Source organism: Oryx dammah, unplaced genomic scaffold (genome assembly GCF_014754425.2).
Source record: "Oryx dammah isolate SB20612 unplaced genomic scaffold, SCBI_Odam_1.1 HiC_scaffold_24, whole genome shotgun sequence".
Taxonomy (NCBI): Eukaryota; Metazoa; Chordata; class Mammalia; order Artiodactyla; family Bovidae; genus Oryx; species Oryx dammah.
Genome location: NW_024070208.1, coordinates 35,397,490 through 35,413,895, shown reverse-complemented (window position 1 = coordinate 35,413,895; position 16,406 = coordinate 35,397,490). Strand labels below are relative to the sequence as shown.

The window sequence follows — 16,406 nt, the reverse complement described above, 5'->3', positions numbered from 1 at the left end:
GAGCATGCACGCATGTTTTCCCGTTTTCTCAAACTTCTAACTCTGGTATAGCACAGACTGCTATATACAGCAGTGACAGTCTTAGTGTTATTAGAATAGTTAAAGCTTATTTATATTATGACATGAAGAAACATGTGCAGACCAGCCTAGGGATTGAACCATGAAACACTAGGAAGGATAGACTGACTTGGGCAGAGTGGGAAAAAGATGGGTTGTGGTGTCAGTGATTGTGGATTACAGCCCCAGCTTCCTCACTTGTTAGCTGAGTAATACTGTGGGACTTCTCTAAGTTCTCTGAGACTCAAGTTTCTTCTGTCTCTCATGGTGGGAGGGTTAGACGACATTTTATATACATAGGTGTATGGACAGGTATAAAGGTAGTATATGTAAAAATATGTAATATGTACTTCTATGTATACATGAACTTGTATCCTGTGTGTAAATAATCTAGTGTGAATATTATCTAAGTTTGTCTTCTGTGTCTATAGTTCCTGGCATACGGTCATTTTATCAGTCAGGAGCCACTTTAAATATATCGAGAGAAAACAATACAAGGACACATGTAAACAGGTCTTAGAGTCAAACAGCCACAGGAACTGAGGTCCCACAGAGCAAGCACTTGCAGGAAGAGCTCCCTCCCTGAGGCAGGGGCACACAGAGAAGAGGGGCAGGGTGTTAGGGTCCAGAAGCTTGAAGGAAAGGCCCGGGCTGCCCAGGGAGGGGCACCTTCTGCAGGGGGACTCAAGGAGTTGGTTCTGGGAGCACGAGAATGTTCAGAACAGCACAAGATTGGTACCAAGGGCTGCTACGCTGCTGGCTGGACTCTGGGGACACTGGCAGGACCAGCATCACAATGCTGTGTGTGTGTGTGTGTGCGTGTGTGTGTGGTGGGGAATTGGAACAGAAGTAACAGCTTAGCAACTAGCAAAATCACCGAACTTAATTGGGTGCATTCATGATGGTAAGTGCTATTGGAACTCCATGGTGCAATCGAGCACAACTGATTTATCCACTTCTGTGGTGTAGCACGTTCAAGCTACTTCCAGATTTGCATGATTTGAAATGATTGATGCTGCAATGAAAATTCCTTCAATTCTGTCTGGATTGAAAAATGTCATTGGGGAGAGCTTATATGATATTCTACAAACCATAGAGTTATTTATGAACACCATTTCTCCCAAGACTGAATGTCTAAGTATATGTAAACCCAGACATCATAAGCAAAGTATCAACATAAGCAAAGTATCTGCTCCCATGTCATCCTCTTAAAAAGAAAGCTCACCCACAGAAGGACCAGTGTCTGGGAGAGGGCGTGGGACAGCACAGGCTTGGCCGAGGTTTGGTCCTGATGCTGTTGAGGACATAACCCAGCCAACTACATGTTACTTGGAGATTCTGCAAATTAACTTCCTTCATCACTGGACACAACCACAGACTGCAAGTGACGGTTACCATGATAGCACCTGTGTTCATTTCCCTAGGAGCTGCTAAATGTTTAACTAAGGTATGTCTGCACAGAGCCTCCTACCTTGCTCCTTCAACAAGTCAGTCATTTTTGAAATGTTCTGTGATTTTTTGGGTATTTCTGTTGGTTTTTCTGTTAAAGATCATGCTTGGTGTGCAAGGAAGATAAAGTATTTTGGAAAAGCGAGAGTGCCATCTTGTGGAGCATCTGCGCTGCAGTGCTTTTAATTTAAAGAAGCTGGCGAGTTCTCCCTGCAGCTCATCTGGACCCACGTTCTGTAGGCAGGGGGATGGACTGGTGTTGGTCTGCTCCACCTTCTGAGGACAAGAGGTTTCCCTTACACGCACAGCTGACCCCTCATCTACCCTGGGTTGCCTTTGTCTCCTGTCTCCTCTTCACGTCAAACCCTGACTTTGCTGTTTGCTCTGTATCTCCTCGGGAAGAGATGGGAAATTTCTTAAAAAATCCACGTAACCATTACAATTCAGTGGGAAATACCTTTGGCTTAGGAGTATTTACATTAAAAAAAAAACCAAAAAACAAAAAACAACACATATAAAACAAGATGGGGCTGAAGGTGGCGCAAGTAGTAAAGAACCCTCCTGCCAGGAGACGCAGCCTCGATCCCTGGGTTGGGAAGATCCCCTGAAGAAGGAAATAGCAGCCGACCCCGGTATTCCTGCCTGGAGAATCCCATGGACAGAGGAGCCTGGTGGGCTACAGTCCACGGGGTCGCAAAGAGTCAGACACGACTTGGTGACTAACCAACCAATCAACAACATAAAATGCACCTCAGTAATTTTTAAAATCTTTATAAATACTTTATAGTTTCCAGGTGGAATACTGAACTTTACATATTACTTTGAAGACAACTAACTTACAGCTCATTTGAAATAAAATATACAAGAAGTCCAAGACATAAAGGATGGGTAGGAAACCTGAAATGCTGTCACTTAATCTACCTCCAGGAGCTTTGGGGCTCGCAGGTTGATCTGACTTTGAGTCAGTTGACACTGCATGACCAGGTTGTCCATCTTAACCAAAGTCAAAGCCTTTAATCCTAGGCCTTTTGACAGATGCCAACGTCTCTTTTTGTTAAAGAATACTTTTTTCTTTTTACGAAGTTCTGCAATGAAATCTTACTAAGAAATGACTGAATCAGAAAGCAATGCAAGGCATCTTTATATTACAAACAAAATCAGTGAAGACTTAGGAGGATAAACATCTAGCATTCTAAGAAATGCCCGATTCTGATTGCTCAGAGCAACAGAATTCCCACACTCTCTTTTTTCTATTAAAGATCTTTTCCTGCTTGTTTCCAGACTTCTTTCACTCCTTTAATGCTTTCTTTCTTCACACATTTCCAGTATTCTTGTATGCCGAGATGTTGCGGCACCTGTCAACCAAAATGAAAACTCAGGGTCAGTGTCTGCAACCTTCAGCCCCGTCATCTCCATGTACTTGTAGTGCCTGTTCCCCACCCACCTCCAGAAAGGCCTGGAAGTGATGACACAGAAAGTGCCTGCAGCACAGGTGAAAGCCAAAGGGAAAAGGTGAGATGTGAAGTGAGGCAAGGGTGGCCTCAGGGGAACCACAGAATGGAGTTTCCTCCCCAAGAAGGGAACAAAGACCGGTGACTTTCATATGTTGGTTTTAAAATGAAATAATTTCATAATGTTTTCTTTTCACAATACTTCATAATGTTTCTGTTTTTCTGGTGAACTTCACTTAGCTACGTGGAATAAAAACGATAAACCTAACCTTGGCTAAAATTAAAAAAGAAAGAAACCGAGGTTACCATATACTTAATGAGAAGCCTTTGGAAGAAACAACTCACACAAGTACTTCGTGGTTACTATTTATCTCAGTTAAATGAGAAAGCAAAGGTTAGAAAACACTTGGCTCCTTGTGCCCACAGAGCGCAGCACTGCTGGAGACCCACCACTGGAAGCAGCAGTTGGTTTCAGATTACATTTATGGCCTTTTCTGCTCACTGACTTGAAGCTCTTCTCTTCAGTATGTTTTTGAGAAATGGCAAAGAGGCTGTGGGGTATGTTACAAGTTAATTGGAAAGGCTGGTTTAATTTCTACGAGTATGATTATTAACTATGAGGTGCTGCCTGTAAATCACTAGTAGAAATCATATCTGTTTATTTTCTGTAAATAATGTTTGTAGCAGGAAGATCAATATACTCTTCTCAGTTGTAAACGAACAGCACTGTTGATGTGAGTTCACCACCATCTCTCCTGTTCTCACTCCTGCCTCCTCTGGACTAAATTCCTACTCACCCCCTGGACCCTTGTCTTCAACTTGCCAATGTTTCAATCTGCTTTCACGAGTGTTTCTGGCAGATTCAAATCTAAACAAAATTCTAAGTTTGATCTGTCCCTCAGTTATAGACTAATATGTGAATCTGAGTGAATCATGTTAATAGTGAACATTTACTTCAGGTGTTTCAGTCACTACATTAAGTATCATAATAATTCTCTCCAGTAGATTGTATTGGTTCCTTGTTGTACAGATGAGGAATCTGAGGGTCAGAAAAATTATGTAGCTTTGCAAGATTTGATAGTTAATACATGATAGAGCTAGAGCCTGGGTCTTGGTATCTAACTACAACATCCAAATTAAAATTTGGAATCGTGGTTCCTGATTCAGATTTTCTTAAAAAAGAAAACAAAAATGGTGGATCCCATCTGTAGGAGATACTTTTGTTGTAATTACTGCTTATGATCTCTTTAAAAATGTTGAAAACTCCATTTAAGACTATATATTAGATCAAATTCTAGGTTTAGTTCCATTCATTTAACTACATATAAACATATAAACTACATATACATTTAAAGACTCAAAATCTGTTACCCATAAACCTCGATGCATCCTGTTTTTTAACACCCCAAGAAACTCTTCATGACTCAGACACTCATCACCATCTAAATCAAAGATCTTGAAGACGGTGTCCAGAATATTGTTGGATAGCTCCTGTCCTGTTGCTACTTTGACTGCTCTCTTGAACTCCGCTGAAGGGAAAAAATATAAAAACTCATCAACCACCTAAAATAGTCTAAGTCTAAATTTTTATTATTTGAGAAGTAAAAACAACTCTATATATTTATCATTTGGGAAGTAAAACAACACAAATACTCATTAAGAATGTGTTCAAATAACAAATCTGGCTGAGAAACGTCAGCAGGCTATTTTAATCTAATCAGTGTTTTGAATATACATTTAAATGTTTCCTTCTTCTCAGGGAGAAAAATAAGAAAGTAAAAGCAAAATTAATTGTTAATAAATTGTCTGGCAAATGGTTGTAAATAATAACCACACTGGATTAACTGAAAGGCCAATCAACTGTTTTTCTGGTAAGTGGTCCCTGGACTGGTATCAATCAGTTAAAGAACAGGGTGACAGTATTCATAGATATTCAGTGACTCACATAACTTACCTAGTCTGACAGGACGATGAGCTAAACTAAACATCTGCATGGCAATAGTGAAGTCTTCCAAGTGGGTTGCAAAATGACAAAATGACTTGAACTCTTCCAAACTAATGTTCTAAAAGAACAACAGAGTGAGTTTTTATTACAACTTTGTAAATTTATTCAACAATGTTATGACTATAACTATGAGTCCTCTTTTATATCATTAAGTCTATGAATGTAGTCTATCGAAGTCTGGGATGGACCCAACTGAGCACAAATGTGTGGACTTTATAGAGATTAGGAGGATCTCTCAGATTAAGTGCAGGGCCCTGGATGTGCCTGTGCAGAGTGAACACGGTGTGAACATGAGTGCAAGGCTGGGGGCATGTGTCACAGGCGTGCTGTCTCCCCTCAAAGGTCCTGAGTGAATTAAACACTGCACATCTATGTTCATTGGGCACTTGTGGATTTCTCGTGTCCCTGCTGTCTCTGCTCCGGTGTCTGAGGGGCTGCCAGGTGACCTGATGCTGGGGGGCAATTCTCTGTAGGTCTTCTGAGCTTCTCACACCTCGTAGACAGAGGCCCAGCCACTATTCTACTCCAGGGTCTTTCCAGGATATCTGCACAGTGAACAGCCTGGAGCAGACACAGTTGTCTCCCTCAGAGCAGGGACGACCGCACCTACTGTACCTCATGAAGGATTTGGGCTCCTCGGCTGTGGCGCAAACCCACCTCATGGGCCCTGGGGGACAGACGTGGTGCCTGGGTGGCCTCCACACTACAGACAATAACCTTCTCTGGCTCTGACCTGGCAGGTTTGGGTCTTCTGTTGGCACCCAGGAAGTGACACAAGCTAACTTGCAGAGACAAAATCTCGGCCCCATTAGTAATTAACACACTGCTATCTGAGATCCTATTTTCTACATTAAATACGGTAGAATGTCAGACCCTTCTGTGGTCTTGATTTTTAAAGATCTCATTATATAAATTAAAGGTGAGGTGGTGAAGTCGCTCAGTCGTCTCCGACTCTTTGCGACCCCGTGGACAGTAACCTACTAGGCTTCTTTATCCATGGGATTCTCCAGGCAAGAATACTGGAGTGGATTGCCATTTCCTTCTCCAGGGGATCTTCCCGACCCAGGGATCGAACCCGGGTCTCCCAATTTGGAGGCAGACACTTTAACCTCTGAGCCACCAGGGACGCCCGAAATTGGTCTATTATTGTGATGCCAGTAATTGCTCCATTTTGTTAATTTTTCCTTTTGATTTTGATAATGAGTGGGGGGAGTGAGGAAGGCAACAGATTTCTATATTTTATGCAGTAATTTAATCAATTTCAATAGAAGGCTTTTGGGTTTTACTTAGTACGTCGACCCACTCTCAGAGATTGTTTCCAAGTTTTCTTCCATACTTACTCAGTTTTATCTTTAACTTTAGTTCTTTGATCCACCTCAAGTTTATTTCTGAGTCATGAGGGAGGCAGAGGTCACCTTCATTTTCTCCCTCAGATAACCAGTGAATTACCTCAGTTCTATTTATTAACAGTTTTTTTTATGCAGCCAATTTATAATCTGAGTTTACACATACTAAATTTCTGTACTTGTATCTATCTCTGACTTTATTTTCTGTTCAACTGATTTGTCAAATTCATTGTCAGTCACACTGTTTTAGTTCTGATGTTTGGTGCTGTATTTTAATATCGCAGCTTTCTTTTTTAAAAAGACAATTCTTTTTAAGAGCAGTTTTGGGTTCACAGCAAAATTATAGGTAAGGTGCAGAGGTTTCCCTGTCCCTTGGAACCCCAGCAGTGTCACACAGACTTGTGGCTTGTCTGGCTCCCTCCCAAGAATCCGAGACTGTTTTATGGATGTCGGTTGGTGGTCACGGTACCTGGTACTCCTCTGAGCCCTCTGCACTCAGGACCACACAGCTCTGCCTCCCTTCAGTTAGCTAGGGCCTTCAGGCCATCAGTCCAGAGTAGCTCAGTGTGACATCTCCAGGCCTAAACATTTATTTGCTGGAATGTGGTTCACTCCTTTCTTTTCTGGATGGTTTCTAGCAGATGGTGGTGCTCCTTGGGGGCAGAGCCTTGGAGAGTCTGGTCCCCAAGCAAGGATGGGGGCAGTTCTACCCCCGGCCCACCATGGACGAGCAGCATGACTGAGAAAGTTGCTCTCCTGTGTCGGCTGTGGGGTGTCCAGGGCTGATGTGTTGGTGTAGCAAATCAAGGCCGTGCAGACTGACCTGACACTATACTTAGGGGTTATTTAAGGGACAGCTGCCATGTTTGTAATACTAAGAGGTTCTGTTCAAAAGCAGGGGATGTCTCTACTGTTAGATGAGTTATTTCTTCTATCCAAGGTTTAAAGTTTTTTCTATATATTTCTTGTTAAATATATTTCTAATTGTTATGTATCTCTATTGTAATTATAAATGAAACCTTCATTGTATGTCATTATATTTTCCCTCATCAGAGATAGCTTTAAAAAAATTATATAGAAACACATCCCCATGTCAAAAAAAAATTTTTTTTGGAAAAATAAAGTAAAAAAAAAAAAAAAAAAGAAATCAGGGGGCCTAGGATTGATCCCTAGTCTGGGAACTAAGTTCCACATGCCACAACTAAAGATTCCATATGTGGCAACTAAGACCTGGCACAGCCAAATAAATAAATAAAAATAAATATTAAAAAAAAAATCACTTGAAATCTTACCACTGTTCATTAATCATTACTAGCAGTTTGGCAATCATCATTTCATGCATCATATAATTACATAACAGAGTCACTCAGTCTTGATTAATTTGGAAGCTACTGAATTCTATCAATGTCTAACTTATCAGTTCATCTTCATCACAAGCATTATAAAAAGCAACACCAACCTCTCCTGCTGATAGCTTCTCTCTCACATTTTTCCAATAAACATCTTTATTTTCAGTGTTAGTGAAAAAAAGGAGCCACTCTGCAAAGTCTTCTTTTCTCATGAAACTCAAACCTTTTGAGAACTGAAGGAACTCCATTTCTTGGACTTCCGCCTGTAAGTTTTCCATAAACCTAAATGTTGGAATACGAGATGGATGTCAGGACTTGTGGTTTCACCTTAGTGCTGTAACTAAGCATGCGCCCACTCAGGAGCATGGGCACCCTGAGCAGTATCCCACGAGTTTCAATATACTGCAGGTCTCCAACCGTCTGTCCATCAGATCACACTTAGCAAACTGTCAAATTCAGTGTTGGAACCCAGGTTTGTCTAAATCAGATACTTTTTCAAAATACAATACTGTTTCTTTAAATGAGAATATTAATACCTATACTAATACCATAATTAGCTACCACAACAGTGTCTTGGTATCATCTTCCTTGTCTTTCCTGGAGACATACAAGCTGTATGTCTTTATGAAACAGTATCCTTCATCAGATAGGCTGTAAGGAGGAGACTGAGACAAAGGGCAGAAAAGGCAACATCTTTCTAAAGAAGATGTTCTATAGAAACATCACAGGCCTATAGAAACAAAACTAAAAGCTCCAAACTCACATGAAGAGCTTCTTGTGGAATTTCTAGGATTAATTTGGGCAGGTAAAAAATTATGTTTATAATATATTACACACACACATATATAAAACATGTATGGGAGCTATTTTCTGTTATTACTTTACAACTTATGAAAAATTTTAAAGGCTTAAATTTTAAAGATTACTGATTTCTAACTCAGTACACCCATAATTTTAACTTTAGGGTACCCTACTCCATCCAACAGACAAGTTCCTGAAAAACTGTATTTAAAGCATTCTCTGTTCATTGCATCTTTTTTAAAAACTGCATAATGGTGTAACAAATTTCACAGGGCCCACTACTTACAGAAACTCTAATTCAAAAAGTTTAAAGAATTCTAAGTTAAATTATTCCCTTTAAACAATCACCAAGCCCAACGATTTTATCTCCTAACTGTGTCTTGTCTCTCACAGGATCCCTCCTTTGCTGTTACCCCTGTCCTGCCAGAGTAAGCCCATCTGACCAGCACCTTCCACGGTCCCCTTCAGGGCCTCCCTCATGGGTGTAACTCAAGCCCCAGGCCTCAGGGCCTCCGCCCTCACCTCTACTCTTCCCTTTTATTTCTACCAGACCCAGCCTCTCTGATTCCTGCACAAGGCACATGTTCTCATGCCTCTGTGTCCTTCATTGCTGTTCTCTGTCCCTTGGTCCCTCCTTGCGCAAACCATTTCTATCTGGTTAACTGATGTATTTTGAACATAGTAACTTTAGTTTACACTTCATAGGTTCTGCTCTCAGAGATACTATAGAAACACACACACAGTATCTGGTCTTATGGTATGCAGTTCTGGGACATAAATACATGTATTCAGTTGTTTCTTTACTTCTTAGCTATAAAATTCCCCTAAATGAACATATATATTTGCATTTACCTTCGAAATTCTTTATAATGAAGTTTCCTTTCTCCTCTTTTTCCAAAGAAACGTATCTGAAGTGTTGTGTTAATTTCAGGTTCTTGCACCGTTTGTTCCTATAAAAAAATGATAGAATAATTTGAAGTAAATTATAACCAAGAACAGAAATGGATACTGGAGCCTGGACAATTCCTAGGACAATACCTACAAAAGATTTCTATAACAACAACTACAACAGAGTGCATAAAACAGATGCAACCCTTCTGTCCATCACTCTATATAACACTATTCTGTATCACCTGTGCTCAAGAGGAGGTGAACACCCATGGCTAAACACTAAGAGGACTCAGGAGGTCTCCACAGAGAACAAACTGTGGATCAGGCCAACAAGAGAGCTTACAGCAGTAAGATTAGTTATTTCAAAATGTGCCCCCTGGGCACTTTCTAATGAAGCAGGACTAAGAGAATTAAAGCAAGGAAGTCTGGAACCTTTTGCAGGATGCTAGAAATCTGAAAAACACTAGCTTTTCCTAATTACAAGGTCCTCAGGTGAGGAGTCCATTCAAGACAGTGAGCAGCAGGTTCAGAGACTTCCTCCTTCAGAATGTCAATAAAACAAGCAAAAAAAATCAGAACGGCTAAAAATATGATCAGCAGCAACTAAACAACAAAAGGGGTATACATTTAAACCAAATTATCTGAAAAAGAACAGCTAGAGAAAGACAGGCTGGATTCAGGTGTTCCCCAATCCTGCCCCCACTGCCCAGAATCAGTGGCAGGCAGGTGACTGTTGTGTTGGAATGGCAGAACTCATCAGAACTTGGGCCCTAGAAGGGCAGGCAGCTGGCATGGGGGCTGGAGCAGAAGATGGGCCAGCTCCCGCGACTTTATATCTTCGGGAACCATTCAGCTGAGGGATAGTCAGGACCCAGAGAAAAAAATGTGCTTGGAGGGTGAACGAGGCTGTGGTCTAGGGCTTTAAATGGGAACCCAGGAGAGGGAGTGCACTGAGTCATCCAGCGAGTGCTACAGGACAGGGGTCACAAACCCACACCTGCAGCTCAGAGCCAGGAAGGTAACTGGGATCAGACAAGGTGGGCACAAAGACAAGTTCACCAATGCTCCTCCAGGCAGAGAGTCAGCCAGGCAAGTGCTGGGCCTATCTTCCAGCCCAGGGTGCACTGTCCCCATGGCAGAGACCACACAATGCAGGCCGCTAGGTGCCCTTGGTTCCCAGGGTTGGCCCAGGGGAAGTGGCAGCAGGTGCCGAGAAAAGCCTGAAGCGGGGACATAGACCAGGGTCACTGGAGGGGGGTTCTGCCCTGCACACAGTCTGGGTGAATCTTCTGAGCTCTGGATCACGTGAATATGGCAAATCTATTTAAAATACTTAGAAAAATTTTCACAACTATCTGGGAATCCTTATTTGAAAAAATGGGATGGAGAAGCTACTCTAACAACATCTGCTTGGAAATACTCAATTTATTTGCAAATACCTGGCATTCCATTTCATCGGTTATTGCTGTCTTCAAGTCATCCTGTTTACTTATGATCTTCTGCAGCTAGGAAGAGGGCAAACAGGAATTCAGGTGCAGGTCTACTGGATTTTTAAAAACAACCTAAAAGACAGATGCTAAGTTTCTATTATAAAATGTATACTAGTTATTTGTTAAATAATAAATTATTTTTGCCTTATGACTCCTAATAGTTTTTTCCCCTTAGATCATACAAGAATCAAAGATGAAAATGGATATGCAAGTATTAATATTATTACATTTATTACAATTTGGATCATCTTTTCTCCTAAGAAAGCTGGCTCACTTAATTCAGTCTAAAAGCGTCACATTAAGGTATAAAAACATCATGATTATCCTCATCTCCATGAGAATTTTTATTCTCTTCTCTTCCTATCTGCTCTATCTTTTCTCTATCTCCTCTCTTCTTTTTCTATCTCTGGTGCTTCATGGACACATTTCAAGTACTCAGCTCTTAAAAAAGCTATTCATATCCTATAAATGTTCTCCCCTTGTCTCTTAATGCATTTATAAAGCATTAAAACAATTTAAAGGCCTACATCTTTCTACTAATTATGAAACTATCAATAGTACCTTAAGACTGAATACATTTAAAAAAAAACCTACCTACCTTTCAGAATCATTTGTACCAATTCTCACATGGAAAGCAAATTTTTAAAAAAAAGAATTAAAAAAAATTAAATGTAGACAAAATCTCATACTATGGATCCAAATCAATTAGGAGACAAACCTTTGCCCATTTTTCCCTAGGCTATTTCTTTGTTAGTATTGAAAAATGCTGCCACTAATTTGCAAATTATCTCAAATGCAGCTGCTTCTATGTGATTTGTTTTAGGCATATGGTGTATCTCTAGTTCTCTAAAGCCCTCAAACTTTTCAACATTCTCTCCCCCTCCCCCCACTTATTTCAGGGAATAAAGCTGAAAAATTTTCTTTTTATCCTTTATTTTTAAATTGACAACTGACATACTGCCAAGTTCAATACCCAAACATTTCTTGCTTTGTTTCCCACACCTCCTAAGGTCTTCATTATGGCTTTCCTGATAGCTCAGTTGGAAAAGAATCCATCTGCAAGGCAGGAGACCCTGGTTCAATTTCTGGGTTGGGAAGATCCCCTGGAGAAGGGATAGGCTACCCACTCCAGTATTCTTGGGCTTCCCTTGTGGCTCAGCTGGTAAAGAATCCTCCTGCAATGTGGGAGACCTGGGTTCGATCCCTGGGTTGGGAACATCCCCTGGAGAAGGGAAAGGCTACCCACTCCAGTATTTTGGCCTGAAGTATCCCATGGACTGTATAATCTATGGGGTCACAAAGAGTCAGACACAACTGAACATTGACTTCCACTTTCTCATGGAGAATTTCAGACACAGCAGAGACTCCTGTAACAACCCAACATACATGCATTATGTAGCCTTCAGAGTTAGCTGCATCCAGTCATTCCTGGTCCAGCTGCATGTCTACCCACTCCCTGCCGCACCTACCCCACCCCTTGCCCTACCCCACATCCTGAAGATAATCTCTTAAGCGCTCTCCCAGAAGCTTCTGGTTTCAGTTTTCATGTTTACATGTGTATCTCAAACACATTTTTGTGTATGGTGTGAGGGAGGGGTTGTGGCTCATGTTTTCCATGTATATATCCTATCCATTTGTTCTACTGTCATCTGTTGAAAAGACTTTGCTTTTCCCAGTAACTGATCTGGTGTCTTTACTGAAAATCAAGCGATCATGTAAGTGTGGACTCTACGCTCCACTATCAACTTGTCCATTCTTTGGGCAATGTCATAGTGTTGGTGTCACTGTTGCTCTGAAGTATCTTAAAGTCAAGCAGAGAGAGTCATCGGATTTGTTTTTGATGTGGGTCATGACCACAGAGAACTAGGTGCTGCTCAAACGACTGTTCTAAGTGCTGGAACACAGTGGTCATGGACAGAGAGTGTCCCTGCTCTCACTGAGCTTAAGTTCTAATGGGCTAGAGGTAACCAACAAGCGAACGAACAGGAGAATTTCAGACAGTGTCAAGTGCTGTGACCAGAAAAATCGTAGATACTGGGCAGGGGCTTCTATTAAGACTGGCTTCTTCTGGAGAGTTCTCTATGAGGACAGGGCATCTGGGTGGAGCTCTGAGTAACTAGCTATGAAAGGAATGGGGCAAGGCCCTCTAGGCAGAGGAAGAACAGTTTCTGGTAGAAACAGAGGTGCTTTGTTAGACAAAAAAGTATTTTTTCTTAACATTAGTGGTGAAAAAAAGCCAGGAGGACACATTCAAACACACATTCTGAAAGTCTAAGAAAATACAGCCAAAATGACCAACTTCATGCTGATCCATATTTTCAATTTCAGGCTGAAAATGAAGAAAAGTGTAACACATAGGTCAATTTAACTTATTTTTGCTTTCGAGATGGATCATGAGAATTTAAATTCTGGAGTAAGAACACTATTCCAGAATCAAGAAAAGTGAATTCTACTGAAGGTCTTTGCATTTAATAATATCTCGAGCAGGAATATGTAGCATTCTAAAATGATAACCTCACTGCATTAAAAGCACAGCCCTTCCCACCAGTGTGGGAGAAATGTGAAGTCAGAGGACCACCTAAGAAGAAATTCACACTAGTAAACAGACTTGTCATCAACCTATTGTTTAAAAAAATTGCACTAAAATCCTGGCACTCATCCCAATAAGCAGATGCACCATCTATCAAGGCAAAAGACTAAATTGGTTTACTATTACTGGCTTTGATCACTGGTGGTCGTGTTTGTTACTATCTGACAGAATGGATACTGGCTATACTGGCTTATACACAGAGTGGCTGTTTTACTCACTCTTGGGATGAAGCTGTGAGCAATACACCAACCAACACAGCCAGGAGATCAGGATGGTAATAAGGTAGGGGTGTACCACATCACACAAAAGTCATAAACTAAGAATTTTATATTTTGGGACATTTTCACAAGGCTTTATACAAATCTATTACTTTCCATCTGCTGTTCCAAGTCAGTCTGTTATATTTATGTTTAGGGTATTAAAGTAATTTTCATTACTTTTCTAGCACTTATGGTGGGAAGAGCAACAAGTAAAATTCACTGGAGAAACATTCAGATAAGTTGGAAGAAGGAACAAACACACAAAATCCTGCCTTTTAAACTCTGCTTTTCTGACCTGGAAAGAGTTGTTGGTTCTTTCAATGAAATTTCAAGCAGAAGATGCTATATACCTAGGCTTCCTAATATAATGATCATGGAAATGAAATAATTTTTCAAATAGTTAACGTAAACATAGTTTTTTTCTCCTCTATACTGTTTAAGTCAACAAACTATCATGCTCCATGGGTTATCAAGTTTAGTGTTTTATTCCTGAAATCAGCACAAAGAACCTTTTACGGGCTTAGACGGTTGAGCTTTATAAACTGAAAAAAAAAAAAAAAATCAGTGATGTATTCTAACATAATTCTTTTCCTTGTTTTCTTAATTCACGGAAATGCTAAGAATTTCCCAAACATATAAGAAAAAAATGTAGTGTTCAGAAAGTGGTTCTGTAAATTTAGTGTTCAAGTATTATGTTAAAAAAAAGTACTTGGAAAAAAAAAGCACTTAAAAAGCTTTAAGGTGAGTGTGCTCAAGATGAGATATGGTGATACAAGCAACTGGATGCTTCAAACAGGTGCAGACAGGATCCCTCAGGAAATCCCTGTAATAAGAGCCACATGCTTTGCAAATTTACTAAAATAATTGATTTTATGTATAACAAACTCTCAAAGATTACAAACAAAGGATATAGCAAGAAAGATCTTAAGCAGGGAATGCATTGATAAATCAGTTGGGATCCTGTAAAAATTAGATTTACAAATATTTAACATCTTTAGAAACCATGTGGGAGAGGGTATACAGTAGGTGAATAAAGTGAATGCTATGAACGTGTGAGTGAGCAGGCAGTGAAGCCGCAGGTGAATGGCCCTGTCTTTCAGTCGCACATGCAGCCAGTGTCAGTAGCTGCTCAGTTATTTTAAAAAGTATTAACCTGGGGAATCATTTGAAAAAATAAAGATACCAACATAACAGATACTTAAGTAAGTAACATCCATTTTAGAACCAAAGATAAGTAGATAAGTAAAAAATTGTTGTTACATCCCACCAAAATAAAGAAAAATAAAACCTTAAGCCTTCATGAGGAATATGGGGGAAAATGAAAAAACCACAATAGGTATAAATTGGTGCAAATTTTACTTATCTACATCCATTTTAGAACCTTTTCTTCAGAGTGAAGCCAATGATTGAAATTGTTATTATTCTTGTACATAAAAGATAATTTATCATCTGCAGTTTTTAGTTTCATTTTCATTAAAGGGCAGCAAAAATACAAAGAAAAACAGGTGAAATTAATATCTCAGAATTATGACTTTATCACATATTCCATATAAAAATCAAGGTACTTTACATTCCTTTCTTTTTTCTTCAAAATCCATTGTGTATTTTACACTACAAGACATTCAGGTAATATAGTCACAGGAAATACAGGCACACCTTGTTTTATTGTGCTTTGTTGATTTTGTGTTTTTTACAAATTGAAGATTTGTGGCAACTCTGCATTGTCAGATGACAGTTAGCATTTATTAGCAATAAAATATGTTTAAATTAAGGCATGTGCATTTTTTTTGAGATAATGCTATTCCACACTTAACAGACCACAGTATAACTTCCACCTTCCCTAAAAAACTGAAACATTTGTGTGACTTGCTTTATTTTACTGAGATGGCCTGGCCCACAACCCACAATTTCTCCAAAACCCACAATTTCTCCAGGGTGTACCTGTACTTGATCTGCATTTAGGTTTCATATAAAAGCAAATAAAAAGTAAATAAAGGTAAAAACTAAAAAGTAGATTCACATACTCAAGCTGTTTCAAACATAGTTGAGAATCTGCCAATACCTGAAGTGAATGTCAGTTTTTCAATGTAAGTTTTAAATGAACTAAAACTTAGAAACTCAGGTTTCTTAGTCACAGTTATTATTTCAAGGGTTTAACAGTCCCACGTGCTACTGGCTACTTAACTGAATGTAAGTTAAGTATAGACTCCCACTTTTATATATAATTTCAACAAGCTTTGTTCTCTCTCTTCCTAGGACACTGGAGACTGGAAGAAAAGCACAGATGAGAGAGCTGAGGTATTTTCTCCATAAAGTGCTCCTCTAGATGAACACCGAGCTCTGCCTGGCACACTCCCCACTGTTTATGTGCACTGACGCACTTCTGAACGTTACTGCCAACTTCCTTGGAGTGGAGTGAGATTTACTGCTGCCATGTAACAGAGTTATGTATTGAGAAACATCATTTAAGCATATTTTCAGCTTTTCAATTATGAGCCTGCACAAATTCCTAGAAAATTCGCACCAATTTATACCTATTGTGGCTTTTTCATTTTCCCTTATATTCTTCATGAAGGTGTAAGTTTTTTGGTGGGATGTAACAACAATTTTTTACTTATCTATGAAGCCCTTTCTGTTGTATTATCATTTGCTGAAATCATAAAAATAAAACTCTAAAAAATGCAGGCGCTTCAGCTCATTTCCTCTTCCAGAATCTT

At 39.8% G+C, this 16,406-nt stretch overlaps 1 protein-coding gene and 1 long non-coding RNA gene across 2 annotated transcripts in view; one reads left to right on the top strand and one right to left on the bottom strand.

Moving 5' to 3' along the window:
• The first annotated feature begins 859 nt into the window (after positions 1 to 859).
• On the top strand, positions 860 to 16,371 carry LOC120882960. Its single transcript, XR_005725624.1, has 2 exons — positions 860 to 1,504; positions 15,946 to 16,371. It is a non-coding gene; the product is annotated as an uncharacterized LOC120882960 (long non-coding RNA).
• Positions 2,262 to 16,406, bottom strand: part of MICU2 (mitochondrial calcium uptake 2) — a 53,611-nt gene continuing 39,466 nt past the window's right edge. Inside the window, exons 7-12 of the mRNA XM_040266792.1 lie at positions 10,789 to 10,854; positions 9,311 to 9,408; positions 7,768 to 7,939; positions 4,912 to 5,020; positions 4,329 to 4,486; positions 2,262 to 2,861 (exon numbers count right to left, since the gene is read on the bottom strand). Of these exons, the coding sequence (XP_040122726.1) occupies positions 2,760 to 2,861; positions 4,329 to 4,486; positions 4,912 to 5,020; positions 7,768 to 7,939; positions 9,311 to 9,408; positions 10,789 to 10,854 (705 nt within the window). The 3' untranslated portion in view covers positions 2,262 to 2,759. The remainder of the gene's footprint in view (positions 2,862 to 4,328; positions 4,487 to 4,911; positions 5,021 to 7,767; positions 7,940 to 9,310; positions 9,409 to 10,788; positions 10,855 to 16,406) is intronic.